A 19,928-nucleotide genomic window follows, 5' to 3' on the forward strand; every position below is an offset into this window, starting at 1 on the left:
CAGGATTCCATTTCTTTCCTGTTCTCTGGTGAAGGGCTCAGGCTCAGGCCTGGCCCCCAGAGTGGCAGGGCTGCTAGACAGTGAAACCCCTTCCAGCTAGGAGGCTGAGCAGAGTAAAGGCATCATGGTGGGTTTCTTCTCTAGTCTGTGCTGTGCCGGAAATCAGACTGGCTGGTGTCCCACCTCACTCCCGACCACACTCTGCTGGGGACCGTGCTGACCTTGCAGGCTCAGAAAAGGGCCCGGGAGAAGCTCTCAGTCAGGCAAATGCTGTAGACGGATCCCTCCCCACGTGCTGTCTGGACTTGGGGAGGGGGGCACTTGAGCTTTATCTTCAGATGAGAAGTTCATGGAGTAAGTTCACAAGAGGAGATGCTGGGAGGCCAGAGACGAGCATAGAGGAACCTGATTGGGAAATGGGGTGGAGTGAAGGGAATACGGACTGGAGACGGGGGTGACAACTAGCCTGGCTGGGTTCCAGAGCCACCGTGTAATCTAGGGAGCAGGCATCCTGCTGCTGGCTGCCGAATTTTCTTTTAATGGCAGAACCGTTTGTAGAAGCCCAGGCTCACCAGGAAGGGAGGAGACTGGCTCTGCCTGGTGTGGAGGCTTCCCCAGCAGGCCCACCCCGCCCTTGCCCCACCCCACTTTGTGGCTTGGAACAGGGTCACACATGAGCCTCGGCTAGGGGTGGCTGTGGTCCCCGCCCCTGCAGGGCCCCTCTGTTAAGCTGTTGCATGCTCCATCCCCGACCCCACCCCTTCCCTCCCTCTCCACTCCTCCAATCCATTTATCAAATGTTGATTTAGATATATGTGTATCTTTGAAAATAGTTTGTGTCTTTCTTTACCTGAATGTACTTTCTATTTTCAAAACATACTTTGGAATCCCCCAGTGGCCATCCATCCTATCTCCTGAGGTGACTGTTGCCTTGGAAGGGAAAGGTGATCTCTCCCCCAGCCCCAACCCCCCATCCCTCCATGGCTTAGCTGAACATGCCTAGACCTCCCTTGACCCCTGGCTCTGCACCAGCATGCCACTCATGGGTCCCCAATTCAAATGGCTAGTTTCTTGTCCCTGTAGACCTTGGCAGAGCCCTCCCAGGCCTGACTCCCTCTCCTGGGCAGACCCTGGTGAGCCACGGGACAAGGGGCAGGGAGTTGCAGGAGCCAGCAGCCTCTAAGATGGGAAAGCCAGGCAAAGATCCAGGATGCCTGTGGCCCAAGTATACCCCCTGGAACATGTTACCACTTCCTCTGCTGGTTTTCAGCTGACACATAAGATCCCTGGGGGTGATTCTGAAGAACAATTACTCTGTACGCACAGCTAACAAATTAGTTTTTAAAGCAAGCACATACCGAATTCCTGCTAAGTGCCAGCTCCTTGTATTGTTTCATTCAATCCACACAGCTACCCTCTGGGTTTAAGCACCATCATACCCATTTTACAGATGAGGAATCTGAAACTCAGAGATGTGAAGTGACTTGCCCAAGGTTGTATGATACCTGTGATTGAGCTGGGATCCGAACCCAGGTGTGTATGATGCCAACACTGGATTCTTTCATACCAGGGGCACCATACTGATTCTGTGCTTAGGGTATGAGACCCAGCTAGGGAAGTTTCAGAGAGGGAGCAGCTGTTGTGGGCAACCATTTCTGTGCTTACAAGATACCAGCTGTGAACCTGGGCACAGTCATCGTGTCCTACTGCTCTGTGAAATCAACATTGATCAGGCAGGCTGCTCCTGGTTTTAAAAAAAAGTAATAAAGCTGGGCTTTATCTTCAGAGGGACTCAGATTCAAATGCTGTATGACCGAGGTCAGGTCAAATCTCCCTGAACCTCAGATTCCCCCTCTGTAAAGGTGACATTAAGCTCTCTTGTACAAATAAGGCTATTATGAGGAGCTGAGGTAACATACCCACGCTGCCTGCACCTATGAATTGCTCATTCAATTACATGTATCTATCATTATAAGGTGATGGCTCTCGAACTTCCATATGTGTAAGAAATACCTGAGAATGCAAATTGCTGGGCCCCAGTCTCAGCGATTCTGATTAGCAGATACTAGGGTGGGGCTCAGAGAAGGCAATGGCACCCCACTCCAGTACTCTTGCTTGGAAAATCCCATGGACAGAGGAGCCTGGTAGGCTGCAGTCCATGGGATTGTGAAGAGTTGGAGATGACTGAGCGACTTCACTTTCACTTTTCACTCTCATGCATTGGAGGAAATGGCAACCCACTCCAGTGTTCTTGCCTGGAGAATCCCAGGGACAGAAGAGCCTGGTAGGCTGCCATCTCTGGGGTCGCACAAAGTCAGAGACAACTGAAGCGACTTAGCAGCAGCAGCAGCAGCAGGGTGGGTCTAAGCATAGCTAGTTCACAATTTTGCCGAGGTGATTCTGACGCAAGTGGAATGAGGGTCCCATCCCAAGGAATAGTCTAAGGAAATCAGGGCCACTGACTGCAGAAAACCTTTATTCCTAGAGTCCAGTCAGGTCCTAGAACTATAGCCTGCCCTCCCCGGGCTAGCCAGGGCTGGGCGCACAGAAGGAAGCCTGTTATGGAGAGGCGACAGCACTCACGACTTGGGCTCAGGGCCCATGGTCTCGTCCCAGCCCTTCCGACACGTCCGGACGATCCACTCGTGCTCGTCATCATCTGTAAAGGAGAAGGGGAGCCAGTCATGCCTCATGCTGGGAGCCCCCCAGGCAGGGTTTCAGGACTGGGGTGGTGTCAGAGGTGGACGCTGCTGACTGGATGGAGGCAGGCATGACATCATCGGGCTGTTCTGAGCTGGGCCCCTGCCCAGTGTGACATCCACTTAGGGCACCACTGGGACAGCTGGTCCAGGCCTTAGTTTATTCTCTGGGTTTTCCATTCTGGACCCTTCAGAGAACCCATGGTTCCTCTAGAGGGTCAACACTCTCTCTTTACTTGGGTCTTTTCTGTGAGGAGTGGAGAGGAGAAGCTGGGGGCCCTGCAGGCCCACAAGTGTTTATCTCCCTCAACTCAATCCTCGGGACCTCGCCTTCCTGTGGACAAGCAACAGGCTCGGAGGACAAGTTGTATGTCCACAGCCATGGGATAAGCACGTGGGAGAGCCTAGAACCTGAGCCCCAGGAACTTGTCTGCATACAAGGCCTGTGCTGTTTTGAAACCTGAGAGAGAGAAAGAGAGAGAGAGAGAGAGAAAGTGGAGGGGGGACCATAGCACACCACCCATCTCTCTGTGCCAGACCCCTCTGCAGACTGACTATTTTCATTTTTCCCCTTTATCCTCTAAACCCACACCCAGCCCCTCCTCTCACCACGACTAGAGGCCCACTCCAATGGTGGGATGTATACCCCTAAAAATGCATGTAACTCAGTAAAATATATCCTGCTGTTTTGTGTGCAAATGTGGTTTTAATTTACACAAATGGCATTGTGCTGTGAGTTTCATTGTGTCTCACTTTTTTTTTTTTTTTTCACTCAACACGATATTTTCAAGATCTGTTCTCATTGCAATGTGGACATCTCGTTCTTTGCTCCTGACCTAATATTCCTATTGCTCGCCTAATATTCCATGGCGAGTTTCCAGCTACTCATCCTCCCTGGATGGGCACGAAGGATGCCTCCACTTCCCATACCAGGAATGATGCTGGGACAGATGCTATGTTCTTGGGCACATCCCTTGGTGGGTCCGTGGAGAATTTCTCTGGGTCTGTATTCCAGGAGGAGGGTCACGGAGTTGTGCTAAGAGTCCATTCACCAGGACTCTCAGCAAAGCCCATGGTTTCCGCCCCCACCCCCAGCACCGCATTGCCGGCCAGTGGTCCCTCCCTTGTTCCTGCCCACTTCCTGGGGACAAAGAGGACCGGCCCCAATCCCTGCCTTCCTGTCTTGCCTCTGTCTTGCCCCGTGTCTAGTTCAGTGCTTCCCACCTAAGAGATCAGAGGATGGAATTACTCATCCTCCTTGGGTCAGAATCCTATGGGCAGAGGAACCTGGTGGGCTACAGTCCATGGGGTCGCAAAGAGTCGGACACAACCGACCAACTAACACTTTCACTTCAACACTTGGGTGACAAACGGCAGAAGCTACAGATAAAAGACACTCCTTGAGAGCTAAACCATGGGAAATCCCACAGAAATCCTGCCCTCCATACTACAGCCCCCTGCCAGGAACCCCCTTCCTCTTCTGGTCCAGGACCCAGGGAGACAAGACTTTTTGTCAGCTTACTGTGTGCTCTGAGCTTTACAAATCCCGGATCTCATTGAGTCCTTTGTGAGACCCCAGTAGGGTAGGGGCTTCCCAGGTGGCGCTAGTGGTAAAAAAAAAACAGCCTGCCAATGCAGGAGACCTAAGAGACATGGGTTAGATCCCTGGGTAGGGAAGAACCCCTGGAGGAAAGCATGGCAACCCACTCCAGTATTCTTGCGTGGAAAATCTCATGGACAGAAGAGCCTGATGGGCTGCAGTCTATAGACTTGCAAAGAGTCAGACATGACTAAAGCAACTTAGCTAGGGGAGATTGCTCCATTTTATAAAGAGGACAAGCCTTGACTTATATGCATGGCCAGTGGAATTTAAACCAAGACTCATCAGACCCTGAAGCCGGACTTTCCACCCCAGGGCAGGCCTGAAGGTGCCAGAAGGCGAATCTGCCCCCATGGAGTAAGCCTCCTCTGTCCCCCACCCCAACTAGATCTCTGTCTGTGACCTCGACAAAGGCTCGCCGCCTGCAAGCTCTGGCCTGGGAGGACTGCCCTCAGCAGCTGGTGGGCCTCAGTTTCCCCTGGGGAGGCTACCGGGGAATCCTCGTGTGGCTGCCAACCCCCGCCCCCCAGGGCGGGGGCGGGGAAAGCGCGGCACACAAGGAGTTAAGCACTGGTGAAGCCCACTTTTGCCACACCGCAAGCAGCCTGGTTGATAATTACAGTTCTGAAGTCTCCAGGCTATTCGAATCAGTGCAGCTGCAACCTCTTCAGCGGTAACCCTGAAACCAGACCAACGGGGTTTATTGTGCTGAACCAGTCCTCCGGCCCCTCCCTGATAGTTACAAATTGACAGCAATGGCCTTAACAGCCCTCTTCACTACCCCTTTCCCTCTCTACCTGGCCGCTCAGCCACCAATTTGAATCACAGAAGCCTCTCCTCCCAGCAGCTGCTCCCCAACCCTCCCTCCACCTCCCTGGCGCCTCGAGGCGGCTCCCCTGGCCCTGCCACGCCAGGGTGAGGCTGCCGAAGCACATTTCATCAATATTTAAAATGGAATTAAACCTGCAGCTTTGATTAATGCCTCCCCGATCCCGGGAGTTGTGATTACTATTTTGCAAATTGCGATTGTTGGAATATGCTAATATGATTGTCTGAGAACATCTTCACCTTCTCAGATAATTTCCCCCCACTCTTTTTTTTTTTTTGGTAGGAGGAGAAGGGGAGAGGAGGGGAAAGAAAGATGGGGAAAAAACACCCCACAAACTCTTTAATCAATTGTAAATTATTACCCTCGGCACAATTGCTGGTGGTTCAGAGGAAGGGGAGGGAGATTTCTGGTTTGGTGCATTTATCTTGAAAAGTTTTGGCCCCCACTGGCCCAGTAATTCCACTCTGGGATGTTATCCTAAGGGAATAATCTATTTGTCCCAGTACTATTTAGAATCAAGAAAACTGAAATAACCCACGCTTCTAAAACAAGAGGATGATTACTTTGTTGTACATTCGTTCATTTAACAAGTAATTTCTAAACACTGACTATATGCCAGGCATACAGCTATAGTTTGGTGGTCGGGGGAGGGACACCAAAGGCCACATGAGGGGATATTTAGCAGCTACTGAAAAAAAATATGATTATGAAGTCTACATAGCAATGTAGGAGAAATGTTTTGGATATGATAAGCCAAAAAAAAAAAAAAAGGTGGAAGGAGGTAAGAAACAAAATTACGTAGTATAATCTGTGTACAAATTATGCACAAAAGAAAAAAAATTAATTGAATGGGAATAATGGTCAGCTCCTAGCAGTGGGGCTCGAGAGGTTCTTCTGTTTTGGATATTTCCTTAATCTTTTGTTAATATGTATCCACAATAGAAAAAATAAAAATAATCATTGGCTTTTTTCCTACCCTCTAATGCTTTGGTAATTTCATGCATCTTAGTAATTGAAGTAAGATATTCCTAGGTTCCCAGAAACACCAATAGGGTTCTTGAATTTGTAAAAAGTAAAAAGACCCAGCATAAAAATATTGATAAAAATGCATAACATTTGGCAAATAGGCAAATCTCCTATGCAGAAGACTTCCAAATAATTTAGGTGGATACTCTGCCCTTGAGGAGACTGGACATGACTCCTTTTTCCCCAGATGTGGGCTACCTCCTAAAAAGGACTTCCTAAATAGTGACTTCCTCCTAAAAAGGACAGTGAAGGAAGGGGGTAGGAGAAAAAAAGGAGTAACTTTTCAGTGAAGAAACCTGACAAACACACCTCGTCCAAGTGATCAAGGTCAATGTCAGCAGTGATAAGTTGTGTGGATAATGTGTAGCCTCGATTTGATGACAATGGCATTTACCTCCTCCCCTAAACTCATAACCCCCCTTGAATGATGTGAAACCCATCAGATAAATTCCAGTCATGGGGCATTTTAAAAACACTCCTCAAAAATGTCATCGAAAACAAGGAAAGTCTGAGAGACGGTCAGTGTCAAGAGGAACCTAAGGTGATGTGACAACTGAATGTGACGTGGTGTCGTGAGCGGGATCCCAGAACAGAGTAGAGGCATCACGGAAAGTCGTGAGCAGGATCCCAGAACAGAATAGAGGCGTCACGGAAAGACGGAGGAAAGAAGGAGAAAGTATGCTGTTACTAATATATCAACGCGTGCTCAGTCACTCGGTTGTGTCCTACTCTTTGCAACTGCACAGACTGTAGCCTGCCAGGCTCCTCTGTCATGGGATTCTCCAGGCAAGAATACTCCAGTGGGTTGCCGTTTCCTCCTCCAAATATGTCAGTGTTAGTTCATTAATGGTGTTATGCGCACGGTGCAATGTAAGATGTCAATCATAGGGAAACTGGATGTGGGGTACAGTTGAGAACACTTGGTACTGTTGCTTCAGTAAATTCTGTATATCTGCAATTGTTCTAAAATAAAACGCTTATTTTAAAAAAATGCCTGAAAATCCAGCATGCTCTGTAAAAGGTGAGATTATCGCATTCTCCGGGAGGAGTGGAAGTCTTTTCACCCACCCAACCATCTAGAATAAAGCCCTTCACACCCTTTTCTCTGTCCTGGGCCCTGCACATCACAGTTTATGAGCCCACACAAATATGAACAAGAAACCAGTGGTTACCAGTGGGGACAGGGCGAGGGAAGCGCAAGCCCGGGGTCGGGGGAGGGGTTAGTATGGGATTATATGAAGTCGTGTATGAAACCTGAAAATTGTAAAGAATTTAAAGAATCTTTCATTCAATTAAAAAACTGTATTCTGCTGCTGCTGCTAAGTCACGTCAGTTGTGTCCGACTCTGTGCGACCCCATAGACGGCAGCCCACCAGGCTCCCCCGTCCCTGGGACTCTCCAGGCAAGAACACTGAAGTGGGTTGCCATTTCCTTCTCCAATGCATGAGAGTGAAAAGTGAAAGTGAAGTCGCTCAGTCGTGTCCGACTCTTCGTGACCCCATGGACTGCAGCCTATCAGGCTCCTCCATCCATGGGATTTTCCAGGCAAGAGTACTGGAGTGGGGCGAAAAATTTTATGAGTCTATGCTTAGTGGCATATCCCCTTATATATTTTTCCCTCCCACTAGGCATAAACCCAATGCAGGTATATGTCTTGTTGACCACTGCACCCAGCATACAGTTGGCAACCAATATATGCTTTGCCAGGTGAAGTCTCGAGTCAGTCTGTTGCCTTCTGATTTGTCTTTGATTGCTCTCAACAAACATTCCTGACACCTATTTCTTGGCATCCAGGTCCCAGCTCAAATGTTGCTTCTCAGGGGTCCCTGATCCAGCCACCTTCACTCCCAGTCACTCTATCTAGAGGCTTTCATTCTGTCTCCTTCATGGTGTACAGCTCTTAAGGCAATTTGCTTGTTTATTTATGTGTTGTCTGTCTCCCCATCCACACTGTGAGTTCCAGTGAAACCAGGGCATTGTTCACTGTGGCATCGAAAGACCAGTGTCTGGCACACAAGAGTGCTCAGCCCACATCTGTTGGATGAATGAATGAATGAATGAATCAAAAAGCCCAATCCTGTGGCCTGTCGTGTGCCTAGTGCTGGGGACAAGGGGATTGAGACTCAAAGGCTTGACCTAGGCACTCTACCAGCTTAATCTGTCTGCTCTTGGGGCACAAAGATATCTTTCCTTTTCTCTCTTATTTTTTAATTGGAGTATAGTTGCCTTACAATGTTGTGTTCATTTCTGCTGTACAGCAAAGTGAATCAACTAGACGGATACATGTATCTCTTCTTTTTTGAATTTCCTCCCCATTTAGGTCACCACAGAACACTGAGTAGAGGTCCCTGTGCTATGCAGTAGGTTCGCATCAGTTATCTATTATATACGTGTGTGTGTCTGTGTCTGTTAGTCTCTCAGTCGTGTCTGATTCTTTGCGACCCCATGGACTACAGCCTGCCAGGCTCCTCTGTCCATGGAATTCTCCAGGCAAGAATACTGGAGTGGGTTGCCATTCCCTTCTCCAGGGGATCTTCCCAACCCAGGGATCAAAACCGTGTCTCCTGCATTGCAGGCAGATTCTTTACCATCTGAGCCACTAGGGAGGCCCATTACATACACAGTAGAGTATATATATATGTCAATCCCAGTCTCCCAATTCATTCCACCTCTGGGGCCACAAAGATTTCTTTATTCTGGTTCTCAAACTTTGGAAGTGACCCCGCTGTTCCCCACATCCCCTCCCCTGCCTGACCCGATGAGTCTCACCCATCACCAGGAGAAAGAGGCATCTTATAGAGACGAAAAGTGACTGGGAAGAGAGACTCCACATCTGCCCGCAGGGTCCCCTGCTGAGAAGTCTTCCCTGCAAAGGCTGCCCACTCCTTCGCCTGGACTTTGAGGCCTTTCCAGCTGGCCTCCCCAGCCCGCCTTACACTGTGAAATGCAGCCACCCTGTTTGCAGTTGGCCACAGGAAGGTGCTCAGTGCCCCGTGCTTTCGTACACGCCATTCCAGGGAGGGGGACACTCTTCCTTTTAGGAGAGAGAGGCCCAGGGCACGTCCCATTTCTGGACCCTTCTGGATGTAAAAGTGAAGGAAGACCTCAACATGAGTAATAACAATTGCAATATATTTTAAACACAGTTTAACAACGTAATGTTTTTAACACAAAGAACCAAATGTAACATAAAAGTGCTATTCTAGAATTTCTGTCAAAGGAGTAGAAATCCACAGTGCATTAAGGACGGTGTGGTCAGGAAATGGGGCTGCCTGCATAAACACGATTTTCTTTCAGGCCTCACATGGTTCTGACTTCAGGCCCTGAAGAACGTGTGTCCTCCAAGCCCTCTTCCCCCGCACCTGGGCCCTGCCTGGAGGTCACTTTCTCTGACCCAGGTCAAGGTCATGGTATTGGTCACGGTCACCCCTGCCAGCCAAGGGGAGCCATGATCAATTCACTTCTGTTCTTCAGAGCCCAATGCAGATCGAGCACTTAAGAAGTATTTAATAAATACAGGGTGAATGAATGAAGAAAGAAATGTAAATTTGGGGACATAAAAGTAAGAATTACCCTGTGGGATTGAGACAAAGGGGAAAGAATTTCTTCTCCACCCTCAGCAAACGGAGCTGAGAGGGCAAAGTAGACATGCCAAGTGCAGGACCCAGGCCGCTGGCTCCTTTTCCTTTTCTGTCTGGAGGCCATGGACGGGGCAGCCCCACCGCACGGGGAGGGTGGGTTGTCTGGGCTCATACCTGGGCGCCAGGCACGCTCAGGAAGCTCAAAGCCCTGACTGGCCTGGGGCCGACCTCACAATGAAGGCAGGCCTGCACAGGCCACCGAGTGTGGCCCAGGTCACCCGGGGTGGCATTCGTGCAGCCTGCACATCAGTGCAGGGCTAGGGGAAGAAGTGTCTTGCAAATCGAACAGCAAATGCAAGGCCATCTTGGCTCCCCTGATGGCTGGCAGGGAGACACTGTGGTACCGTGGGTTAGGGGCATGAACTTTGGAGCACAGCAGCTGCTAGCTTGGAGATCTTGGTCAAGTGGCCTCACATCTGGGTGTCATTTCCTCGTCTGCAGAGGTGGCTGCCTGGAACAGTCAATCGAGATCATTTCCAAAAGTGCTTAGTATGTTGCCTGCAGGAAATGCGCCCAAACCAAAGATGGACAGAAACTGTCATCACAAGGTAGGACTTCAGGCACCTGTGACCACACAGCATAGGCTGGAAGGAGTTCTGGGTCCTATGTGAGCCCAGCTGCCAGCCTGCTGGGTGATCTTAGACAAGTCACTGCCCCTCTCTGAGCGAGCTTGTCCATACAGGGGGTTTCACCAGACCTCTGGCAAAGGGCAGAGTGGGGACTGGTGGAGCTGAACAGCCCTAGGTGGGCACCCAGGAGGTATGAGCTAGGATCATCATTTTGATGGGTCCTTAATTCCCAAACTGGATACCTTCATGGGAGTATTCTTAAGGAACTCAGCATCCTTGGGACTTCTGGTTCCCTATGGGGGGTGCAGGGAGGAACCAGGGAGGAGGAGGTCTTTACACAAGGATCAGCATCATAAGGATCAAGAGCTGCAGCTCAGCTAATGATTTTGTTCAAAGCGAGGGGCAGGCCAGGGCAGGCAGGCCCAGAGAAGGCAAAGGGGTGGATCCAGGTCACCAGGTACCCACAAGCCCGATGTCGCTAGCTCTCGGCAGGCCTTTGGGCCAACCGCACCTGCGGTCACCAGCGCTCTGCAGTGCCCACCCGGCATGCAGGGGCCTCGGGTGGGGACTGGGAAAGGGAAGAGTTCAGGATGAATCGAGGTGTCCAGCCTCGGGAAAGGGGACAACGGTCACAGTGGCCGAGCACCAGGGAGGTGCAGGGCTCTGTGGGAAGAGGGTCACACCTGTCCCCACCTTAGTGAGTAAACGCGGTTGCCCCAGTTAGGACGAGGACATGGAGGTTTAAGCAGCGGTGAAGGCATGTCCCCACTTCATTCCACCAGCATGGAGGGGAAAAGCTCAGCCTGCTGGTGTGGGCATCACCCTCACTGAGGCTGCCACAAGCGGTGTGCTTCCCTCCAAGTGTGAGCGTCTACCCTAGTGTGAGCGTAAATGTGTTCAAGCATGCATCAGCGTGTGCTGCGTGTGTAGGCGGCTGTGTCTGAGGTGCCTGGTGAAGAGAAGAGAGTCCCCTTCCGGGACCCTCAGCCCGCGTGTGGCATGTGGTGTCTGTGAGACATGTGCGTGGCAGGCGGTGTCTGAGTACCCGGGTCTGCGGTGTGTGGTCAGACGTTGAGGGAGGGCGTGCATCCCACCTGCAGTGACAGCCCAGCGCGCATCTAGAACACCAGGCCATGCCAGGCTCTGGGGCAGGAGCTGGACCGTGAGAACTGCCCTCTTTCCCCGGGGTCAAGGCCAGTGCATGCTCAGACGCGCTTTATGAACCATGGCTTCAGGCTGGGGTGGGATCTGCATGGCAGACCTGGCACCCCAGCCGGAGGAGGGGTGCAGGAGCCGAACCCGAAGCCCCAAAGTCCAGCCACACCCTCTGTACAAACGCAGGGCTTTGGGAGCTGGAGGGCAGGGCTAGGCCCCCGGTGAGCCAGTGCCCACAGTGAGGGCGGTCACCAATGCCCGACAAGAAAGAGGCTTTGAAGTTGGCTAGCAGTGGTGTGGCCAGAGGCCAAGGCCATGGCGTGGCCAATATTGACTGAGGGATTGCTGCCCAGGCAGAGCCTGCTATTGGGCAGGAAGGGAAGCCCAGGCTACTCTTGCTTCCCCAAAAAGGAGCATCTTCTGGGCTGGGTGGGTGGAAGGTCTTGCGGGAGGAATGGGGGGGCGGTGCAGGTGAGGCCAGCCTGCTTCACTCACTGGGAATAGAGGGGCAGAGCCCGGCACCCACAGGCTCGTCAAGGCTTATTCAAGTGTAAGAGACATGGGGAAAATGACTGACTCGGGAACTTGAAACGGGAAACTGCGACACTGAGATTAATAAATGTGATAATTAATGCATTAAGCCTGAATTAATGATCAAATTTAGAAACCCAAACAATGTTATTACACTTGAAATCAATTTGTGGGCTTGGTTTCCTCAGTTTTCAAGAATTCTCCAGTGTGCACACAAGCTTTCAAGAAATCACAGCCAATTGTTAAAGTCTTGTAGTCAACCAATCCACCAAGCAAAGTTTTCAAAATCCTTTTGGGGTTTTAACAGCAAAAAATGATATTCAATGTGGGACTGTGGATATGTTCTGTTTATGTTGAAATGATTGGGGTGAGACCTCCAGGGTCAGACCTAGGGCTGGATCGGGCTGTAACTGGGGGGAGAGTGAATCTGGACAGCAGATACGGTGGCCTGGTATCAGGAAGCGCATCTGCATGCCTGAGCTCACGTGACCCTCATACCAGCTCTGTTGTGTGTAGCTGGTGATGGCTCAGGTGCTGTTTCCTCTGCTCCAGCTGGTGGGTAAGGTGGCACTAGTGGTCAAGAACCGGCCTGCCAATGCAGGAGACAAGAGACGTGGGCTCAGTCCCTGGTCCCCAAGATCTCCTGGAGGAGGGAATGGCAACCCACTCCAGTATTCTTGACTGGACAATCCCATGGACAGAGGAGCCTCGTGGGCTACAGTCCATGGGGTCACAAAGAGTGGGACACGACCGAAGCGACTCAGCACACAGCACACTCACAGCACAGTCGGTGGGTAAAGGCGGAAAGTGCCCACAGTCATCATGACCCTTGAGAATCTCCAAGGAAGGTCCCAGCCTGGAGAAGGACATCTCACGAAGACGTCACACATGATTCTGACACTGTTGGGACAGAGTTATTCCTGCTGTTGTGGTCCTGACGGGCAGCTGGCCTGTGTTTATGGGCCATATCGGTAAAAACAAAAATACACATCCTTAAATACTAGCATAAAAAAAAAAAAATACTAGCATCAGCCGTGTGCGGCAGGTGTACTCAGGACAGGAGACCACTAACTCACATCTTCCTGCTCACTCCAGAGCACATGCGTGCTAAGCAGGGGAGGGCGCTAAGTCACAGCATCATTTACATCGCCATTCTTCTCGTTTCCCTGAGCCCCACTTTTATTTTTCAAGCACTCACAATGGCATCTGCGTTCACTAAACATGTTTGTGATGCCAGGCCGCTGTGCACAGGCGGCACTGGGAAGCCAAGGATGGGGCCCAAGGTCACTGGCTGGCCCTCACTCGACCCTCTGCTCCCTTTCACCCCTGATCTCCTTCACCCCTGCTCTCCAGCTGCGTGTGGACAATGGACTGATGGGGATAGGCCTGGCGGTTGGGCCTGTCCTCCAAGTGGCAGATGCTGAGGGCAGAATTAACTCTGGGACAGCAGGGATGGCCAGTGGAATGTTAGGATGTTAAGGACCTGCAGAACTCAGCAAAAGACGTGAACTTGGTTCTCATAGCAATCTTGCAAAGTCAGTGTTTTTATCCTGATTCACAGAGGAAGGTTTGAGGCTCAGAAAGACAGGGTTATATGTCCAAGCTGACTCTGCTAATGAGGGGCACAGGCTCACACCCAAGTCTATCACTTGAGCTGCAGCCTTTAGCCACTACACACTCTCCTAGAAAATCCTTGTGCAACTGCCACAGCTTTACTCCTCACTGTCTGAAGGGTTGAAGCTCAGCTCCCTGACCTGGCGATCAAGGCTCTCTCCCACCCTGGGTCCCTCTGCTTTGAACGCCCAGCTCAGGCACACTCTACACACCCGTCAAAGTCCACTCTGTCCATCACTGCCTAAGGGAGGTCTCCCTTGACTACTGCTCTGTCCAACACAGTATCGGGTCTCAGGGACTGCACCTTGAGTACCTGGGCCCCTGCATCTCTCCGTGCCTTTTCCTTCCCTTCTGTGCAGCAAAACCCACCTCTCAAGCTTCAAAGCCTAGCCCAACACCACCTTTCCTAGAACATCAACTCAACTACCCTTGGGACACACTTGCCCTTTGCTCTCTGCTCCCCCAGCACATTGTGCTTCTGGCTCCTGGCACCAGCAAAGCAGGGGCACTCCCAGTTTTTTGCAGAAAGAATCTCATATCTGATATTCCACATTAAACATGAATATAAACCTCATGGGGAATATAGAATTACGTTGGACTTCCATACATTTATTTTTATAGTTTCTGTTATTTTAATTTCTAACCTATATCTTGAGAGGTGGGAGGTTCACTACAGCCTTTTAAACACCTAGGCTCTAGGCGTCTTCTCTCTTCTGTCCAGAGACTGCCCATCCTGGGTCCTGGAATTGACTACTTATGCACCCCCCTACCTTTTCTTGGCATGGGAGGTTAGGGGGAGGCAATATACACTTAGCTGGCCCCTAGTTGGGACCCTGGTATCTGTAGTGGATCAGTTAAGGCCCGTGTCTGAGGTGATCTTAGAGGGTCTGAGGCTCCAGATGAATAAGAAATGATGAGGGTGATGGGAACACATCCAGAACATTACCAAAAGCAAGCTAAAGAGATTAGAACTTCAGGCCTCCACCCCAGTTTTGAAATTGGCATCAAACGCAGGTGGGAGGAGGCCAGAGGGCACCTTGCCAAGGTCATGCTAGCTCCTCCCTTTGGGGCATGGGGTTAAGGAGACCCTGCCTCTCAACCAGCACCAGCCCCTGGGACAGAAACCCCAACTGCGATCGCCAGCAGACATGAAGCTCATCACGGGCCCCCACATCATCTCAATAAACACCACAACCCTGGAAGGAAGGTCCTTGTTCTACCCCCATCTTTCCTATGAGGCAACCGGGAGCTCAGAGAAGTGAAGTGACTAGCTCGAGGTCGCACAGGGGGCCAACGGCAGAGTCGGGGTCTGAGGCCAGATCTGGCAGGCTCCCCAGACCGGCCCGCAGCCCTGCAACGCCTCTCCTGGACCTGAGGCTGTGCGAGGCTCGAAGCCAACTGTCCAGGGCTCTAGCGCGTGGGCTGAGGAAGTGAGATGAGGCTCCTGTCCCCTGGGCTCTGGCCTTGCAGCCACTTCTATTAAAGGAGACAAAACAAACCACGCTGGTGCTGGCCCGGGCGGACTCCGGCCACGGAAGGGGAAGCTGTGTCCTCTGGATGCTTCCAGGAGGCTGCTGCGGGTGGGGGGGAGCGGGGGATGCATTGTTGTCAAGAGTCCTGTGGGCACAACGGCTGGAGGGGGAATTTCCAGGGCCTCTGGAATCCCCGTGGGGAGAGAGGAGGGCAGGGAGCGATTCCCGCAGGTCAGGGAGGGGCAGCAGGCTGCCATTTCTGGAGCAAGGACCCTCACAGGGGGCCTGATCCCACCTCTGGTGGGGAGGGTCTAGTGTTTTTCTCGGGGGAGAAGGCCCACAGCTTTGCCAGACTCTTGGAGAAGCTCATATTGGTTCACAGCGTGGCCTCTGGTATCAGACACACCTGGTTCAAATCCCGACCCCTCCCTTTACTAACTGCACCCATCAGTAAGTAACTTACTCCCTGAGCCTCAGTTTCTGCCTCTGCCAAATCAGGATAGTGATGCATTCCTCAAAGGACCAGGGTGTGGTGAGTCCCTGGTGCAGTGAAGGCATTTGATAACTCAGAATTCCCTTCCTACCCCTTCAGCTGAAAGCAGATGCCGGGATCTGGGGCCCGTGTGGGCATTTTATTTGGCAGTTACGAGGGTGATATTATCCCTCCACAAAGCCTTCATTATGGTGCCGCTAACAATACCGCAGATAAGGCAGGCACGGCCCTGCGTGCCAGCCTGCAGGTGATTATAACATTTGGGTAAATTGCCTTTTGTCTCGCGGAGAGATGACAGCGGGAGGGGGTGGGGCAGGAGACTCGATCAGCCATCTTGCAGAAACCACGGCAGCGGCGGCGGGGGCGGCGGGTGGTGGGTGGTGGTGGGGTGGGAGGGGGAGCACGGTGTGGGAGGGGTGGGCAGCATGGGTTTGCAGGAGGAGCCCCGGCTGGCAGTGGGAAGGCAAGTCCAGCTGCAGACGGACTGTGTGGGGTCGAGTACCTCACCCCGCCTTGCTGGGTCTCAGCTTTCTCACCTGTCTGGTGGAGGCAGAGGCTTCAAGATGAGAAGAGTCTTGGTTTACTGGTGGCACTGAAAGACTCCTGTTCTTTGGCCAGGTTTTGAGCAATAAAGTGGGCAGAGAACTATCTAGGGGAAAAGAGCCACTACTACCGTCTTACACTCCTTAGGTATTTTAAAATCTCTGGGCCACTAGGAAGGCCCTCGGTTCTTTCTTTCACTAGTAGACTCCAGCTTCTCACGCAGAAGCAGCTCAAATGTCATCCTTAGCTCTGAGTCCACGAGACCTGGGTTCAAATTCCAGCCCTACCACTCGTTACCTGAGGAACAAAGCATTTCACCTCACCTCAGTTTCATCATCTACAAAATGGAAATAATAAATACAACTCTTTTACAGGATTACTGTGAGGGTTAGGTAAAAGAAAATCAGTTATTGAAAGTGCTCAAACCAGTACCTGGCACATCATAAGCACTTAGTCATTGATGGCTATTAGCTTTTTCACCCGGACTATGGATACCTTTTTATATCAATACATCCATTCCTTCACTGCCATTTTGACAGCTGCATTCTATTTTATTGAAAGGATATATCGTTTTTTTATTTAATGAATTCCCTCCTGTTGGACATCTGGGATGTTTCTGGTTCTCAACTGTTTAAATGATAACTGGAGAAACTTTAGAAGACCAAGTGGTCTTTCACTTCCAGGTGCTCACTACACAGCTTTTTAAAAATTAGGTTGAAAGTGAAAGTCGCTCAATCATGTCCGACTCTTTGCAACCCCATGGACTATACAGTCCATGGAATTCTCCAGGCCAGAATACTGGAGTGGGTAGCTTTTCCCTTCTCCAGGGGATCTTTCCAACCCAGGGATTAAACCCAGGTCTCCCGGATTGCAGGCAGATTCTTTACCAGCTGAGCCACAAGGAAAGCCCAAGAATAATGGAGTGGGTAACCTATCCCTTCTCCAGTGGATCTTCCAGACCCAGGAATCGAACTGGGGTCTCCTTCATTGCCGGCAAATTCTTTACCAACTGAGCTATCAGGGAAGTCCAAAAGTTAGGTTGCTGCTGCTGCTGAGTCACTTCAGTCATGTCCGACTCCATGTGACCCCATAGACGGCAGCCCATTAGTCTCTTCTGTCCCTGGGATTCTCCAGGCAAGAATACTGGTGTGGGTTGCCATTTCCTTCTCCAATGCATGAAAGTGAAAAGTGAAAGTGAAGTAGCTCAGTTGTGTCCGACTCTTAGCAACCCCATGGACTGCAGCCTACGAGGCTCCTCCACCCACTGGTTTTTCCATGCAAGAGTACTGGAGTGGGGTGCCATTGCCTTCTCTGAAAAGTTAGGTTAGGAACAGATAAACACCAGTCTCTGGGAGCTCCATGCTCAGGACAGAGAGTTTTGGAGTTGGTCAGGCAAAGCAGAAAGAGGCAAAGCTCTGAAGACAGATGAGCTCAAGTGTGAATCCCAATTCCTGCCAAATTCCCTGGGGAAATTCTTTAGCCACATGGAGCCTCACTTTCCTCATTTGTCAGACAGGGTTCATGTGAATACAACCCTCTCCTGGAGTTGAGTGTCTGGTGCAGGGTCAACGCTCAGTCAAGGCCAGCTGAGTCACCCCCTCCCATCCTCTTTATCCTCTCCATCCTCATTCTGGTAGAACCAGCCTCCACCTCCCAAAGGCTCCGAATCACCCACATGAGGTCACTCTCTGGACCACCACTCACACCCCTTCTTCCCATTGTCCATTTCACGTGGGGTACATTCCAACGAGGCTTGTGATTTTGATTTTAAATTCTGTCTGGAAACCACAGGTTCAAACGCAAAGGGGCTCTATCCGCAAATAATCGCTGGTATGCGATATTTTTAAGAAGCCCGAGCCATTGTTTCTGATTGAAGGAAAGTTGGTGCTATTTTGAAGAGCAGCACGATTAAGCAGTGGCGTTCTCTCTTTAACTGTTGGGAATTATACGCTGTTTGAAAGATTTGTGAGCTCTAGGACATTTGCCAGATGTGCTTGATTCGACATTTCAGACAACAAAGGGGATAATGTTGGCGGGAATCTTGACGGCATTTCTGATGATCAGGATATTCTCTGAAGATGGTACTGAGACCTTTCGGGGGAAGAATTTCAGCTTTCACATAAACTAATTTGGGATGCTCACTCTCTGTCTTTCACAAAGCAAATTTAGTTCATTGTTAGTTGTATATGTTAAAATGGTTACGAGGGTTTTTTTCCTTTGAATATTAATAATGTGCCTTTCATCTGAGACACGCGCATGGGGTGTCATTAATTGCGGGGAGGGAGGAAGGCTTAGTGGTGCAGTTATTTTGCAAATGATTCCTGCTAGTAACATCGAGGCAGGCAATGGCTCCATGAAGAGACACACGTACACGGCGCCAGCACGACTTGGGCACATCCTTCCTGAGAGGAATGCCTGGGTTGGGTGAGCAGTCGGGGGGGCTGCCCACAGTCTGCAAAGGATCCTTTATAAAAAAAGGTAGCATCTCCTTTGGCGACTGTGGTGGTTTTGTCTCAAGATTATCAAATGGACCTTTTCATTCATTTAGAGCATCGCTGAGATCCCCCTGGTGCCAGGAACACCTGTGAATGAGACACAGACGGTCTGAGAGCAGAGGTGTTGAGTAAAGAATAAGCTAGGATGGGGACTTCCCTGGTGGTCCAGTGGTTAAGACTTCACGCTCCCAGTGCAAGGGGCCCGGGTTCAATCCCTGATCAGCAAAGTAGGTACCACACGCCACAGCTAAAGATACCGCATGCCGCAATGAGGATCGAAGATCCCGAGTGCCGCAGCCAAACAAATTAATATTAAAGAAAAGAATGAGCTAGGACACAAAGCTGGCAAGCAGAGGAAAAGGACAGGGTTGGGGTAGAGTCGGGTTTGACTCTTGACTCTGTCACCAGCTATGTCACTGGGAGCAAGTTATTAACCTATTTGACACCAGATCGTTTCATTGCAAACTGTGGCTCTGGAAAAATTTCTCCCTTGGGATGGTGTGAAAAGCAGAGAAGATAAACAGGAAAGGTGCCGAGTGAGGGCCTGGTGAGGCACCTTCTTGTCCCGAGTTCCTGCCCAGCTTCGTGGCCCTGAGCTGTGGGTGCTCAGCTGAACCTGCGTGCCATTCTTGCAGGGCCGCAGGCAAAGACTTCATGGCCTTCTGCTGTGTGCTGAGCATGGAGAGATAAGGAAAGCGGGAAGGGCATTTTCGGCTGGGGGAACAGATGAAGTGAGAATAGAGCCATGTTGATCAATGGAGGGCAGCTAGTCTGCTTGGCTGGAACACGGGGAGGGGAAAGACAGGAGGGCATAAGGTAGACTGGGGCACTGAACAACATAGCTAAGAGTCTGCAGACCCCAGAGTTTCAGCAGGATTTCATTTCCCGAGCAAAACCCCCCGAGGAGGCAGAAAGACCTAGAGTATCCAATCGCATGTCTCCCCAGTGCCTTCTCTACTCTCAAACACCTAGAGGAATCTTAGCAACCCCCTGGGCACACTCTCTTCTCTCTCCCGCAGCCTGGGCCAGTAATCAGCAGAATGATATCAGTCACAACTACCGATTGCTGAACATGCGTCTTGAGCTGGGTGCTAAGTACTTTTCATACTTAACCCCATCTTTTCTAACCCTAATTCCAGATTAAGTACTACTATAATGCCCATTTTACAGATGAGGAAGCTGAAGCTCCAAGAGGAGACAAGAAGTAAGCTACGCATGGTCACCCAGTTGGCCAGTGGTGGATCTGGGACCAGAGGACAAC

The 19,928-nt window shown here is 50.8% G+C and overlaps 1 protein-coding gene across 4 annotated transcripts in view; it reads right to left on the reverse strand.

Moving 5' to 3' along the window:
• Positions 1-127: 127 nt before the first annotated feature.
• MORN5 (MORN repeat containing 5) overlaps positions 128-19,928 on the reverse strand; it is a 37,146-nt gene continuing 17,345 nt past the window's right edge. For 2 of the 4 annotated variants that reach the window (XM_070379047.1, XM_005895072.2), the window contains one exon: positions 128-2,659. Coding sequence is in view for 2 of the 4 variants with exons in the window: in XM_005895072.2 (XP_005895134.1) it covers positions 2,580-2,659 (80 nt within the window). In the remaining 2 variants the exon portion in view is untranslated. Of the gene's footprint in view, positions 2,660-16,192; positions 18,755-19,928 lie in introns of those variants that run through there. The other 2 variants (XM_070379048.1, XM_070379046.1) reach the window with 2 other exon arrangements.

Source organism: Bos mutus, chromosome 11 (assembly GCF_027580195.1).
Source record: "Bos mutus isolate GX-2022 chromosome 11, NWIPB_WYAK_1.1, whole genome shotgun sequence".
Taxonomy (NCBI): domain Eukaryota; kingdom Metazoa; phylum Chordata; class Mammalia; order Artiodactyla; family Bovidae; genus Bos; species Bos mutus.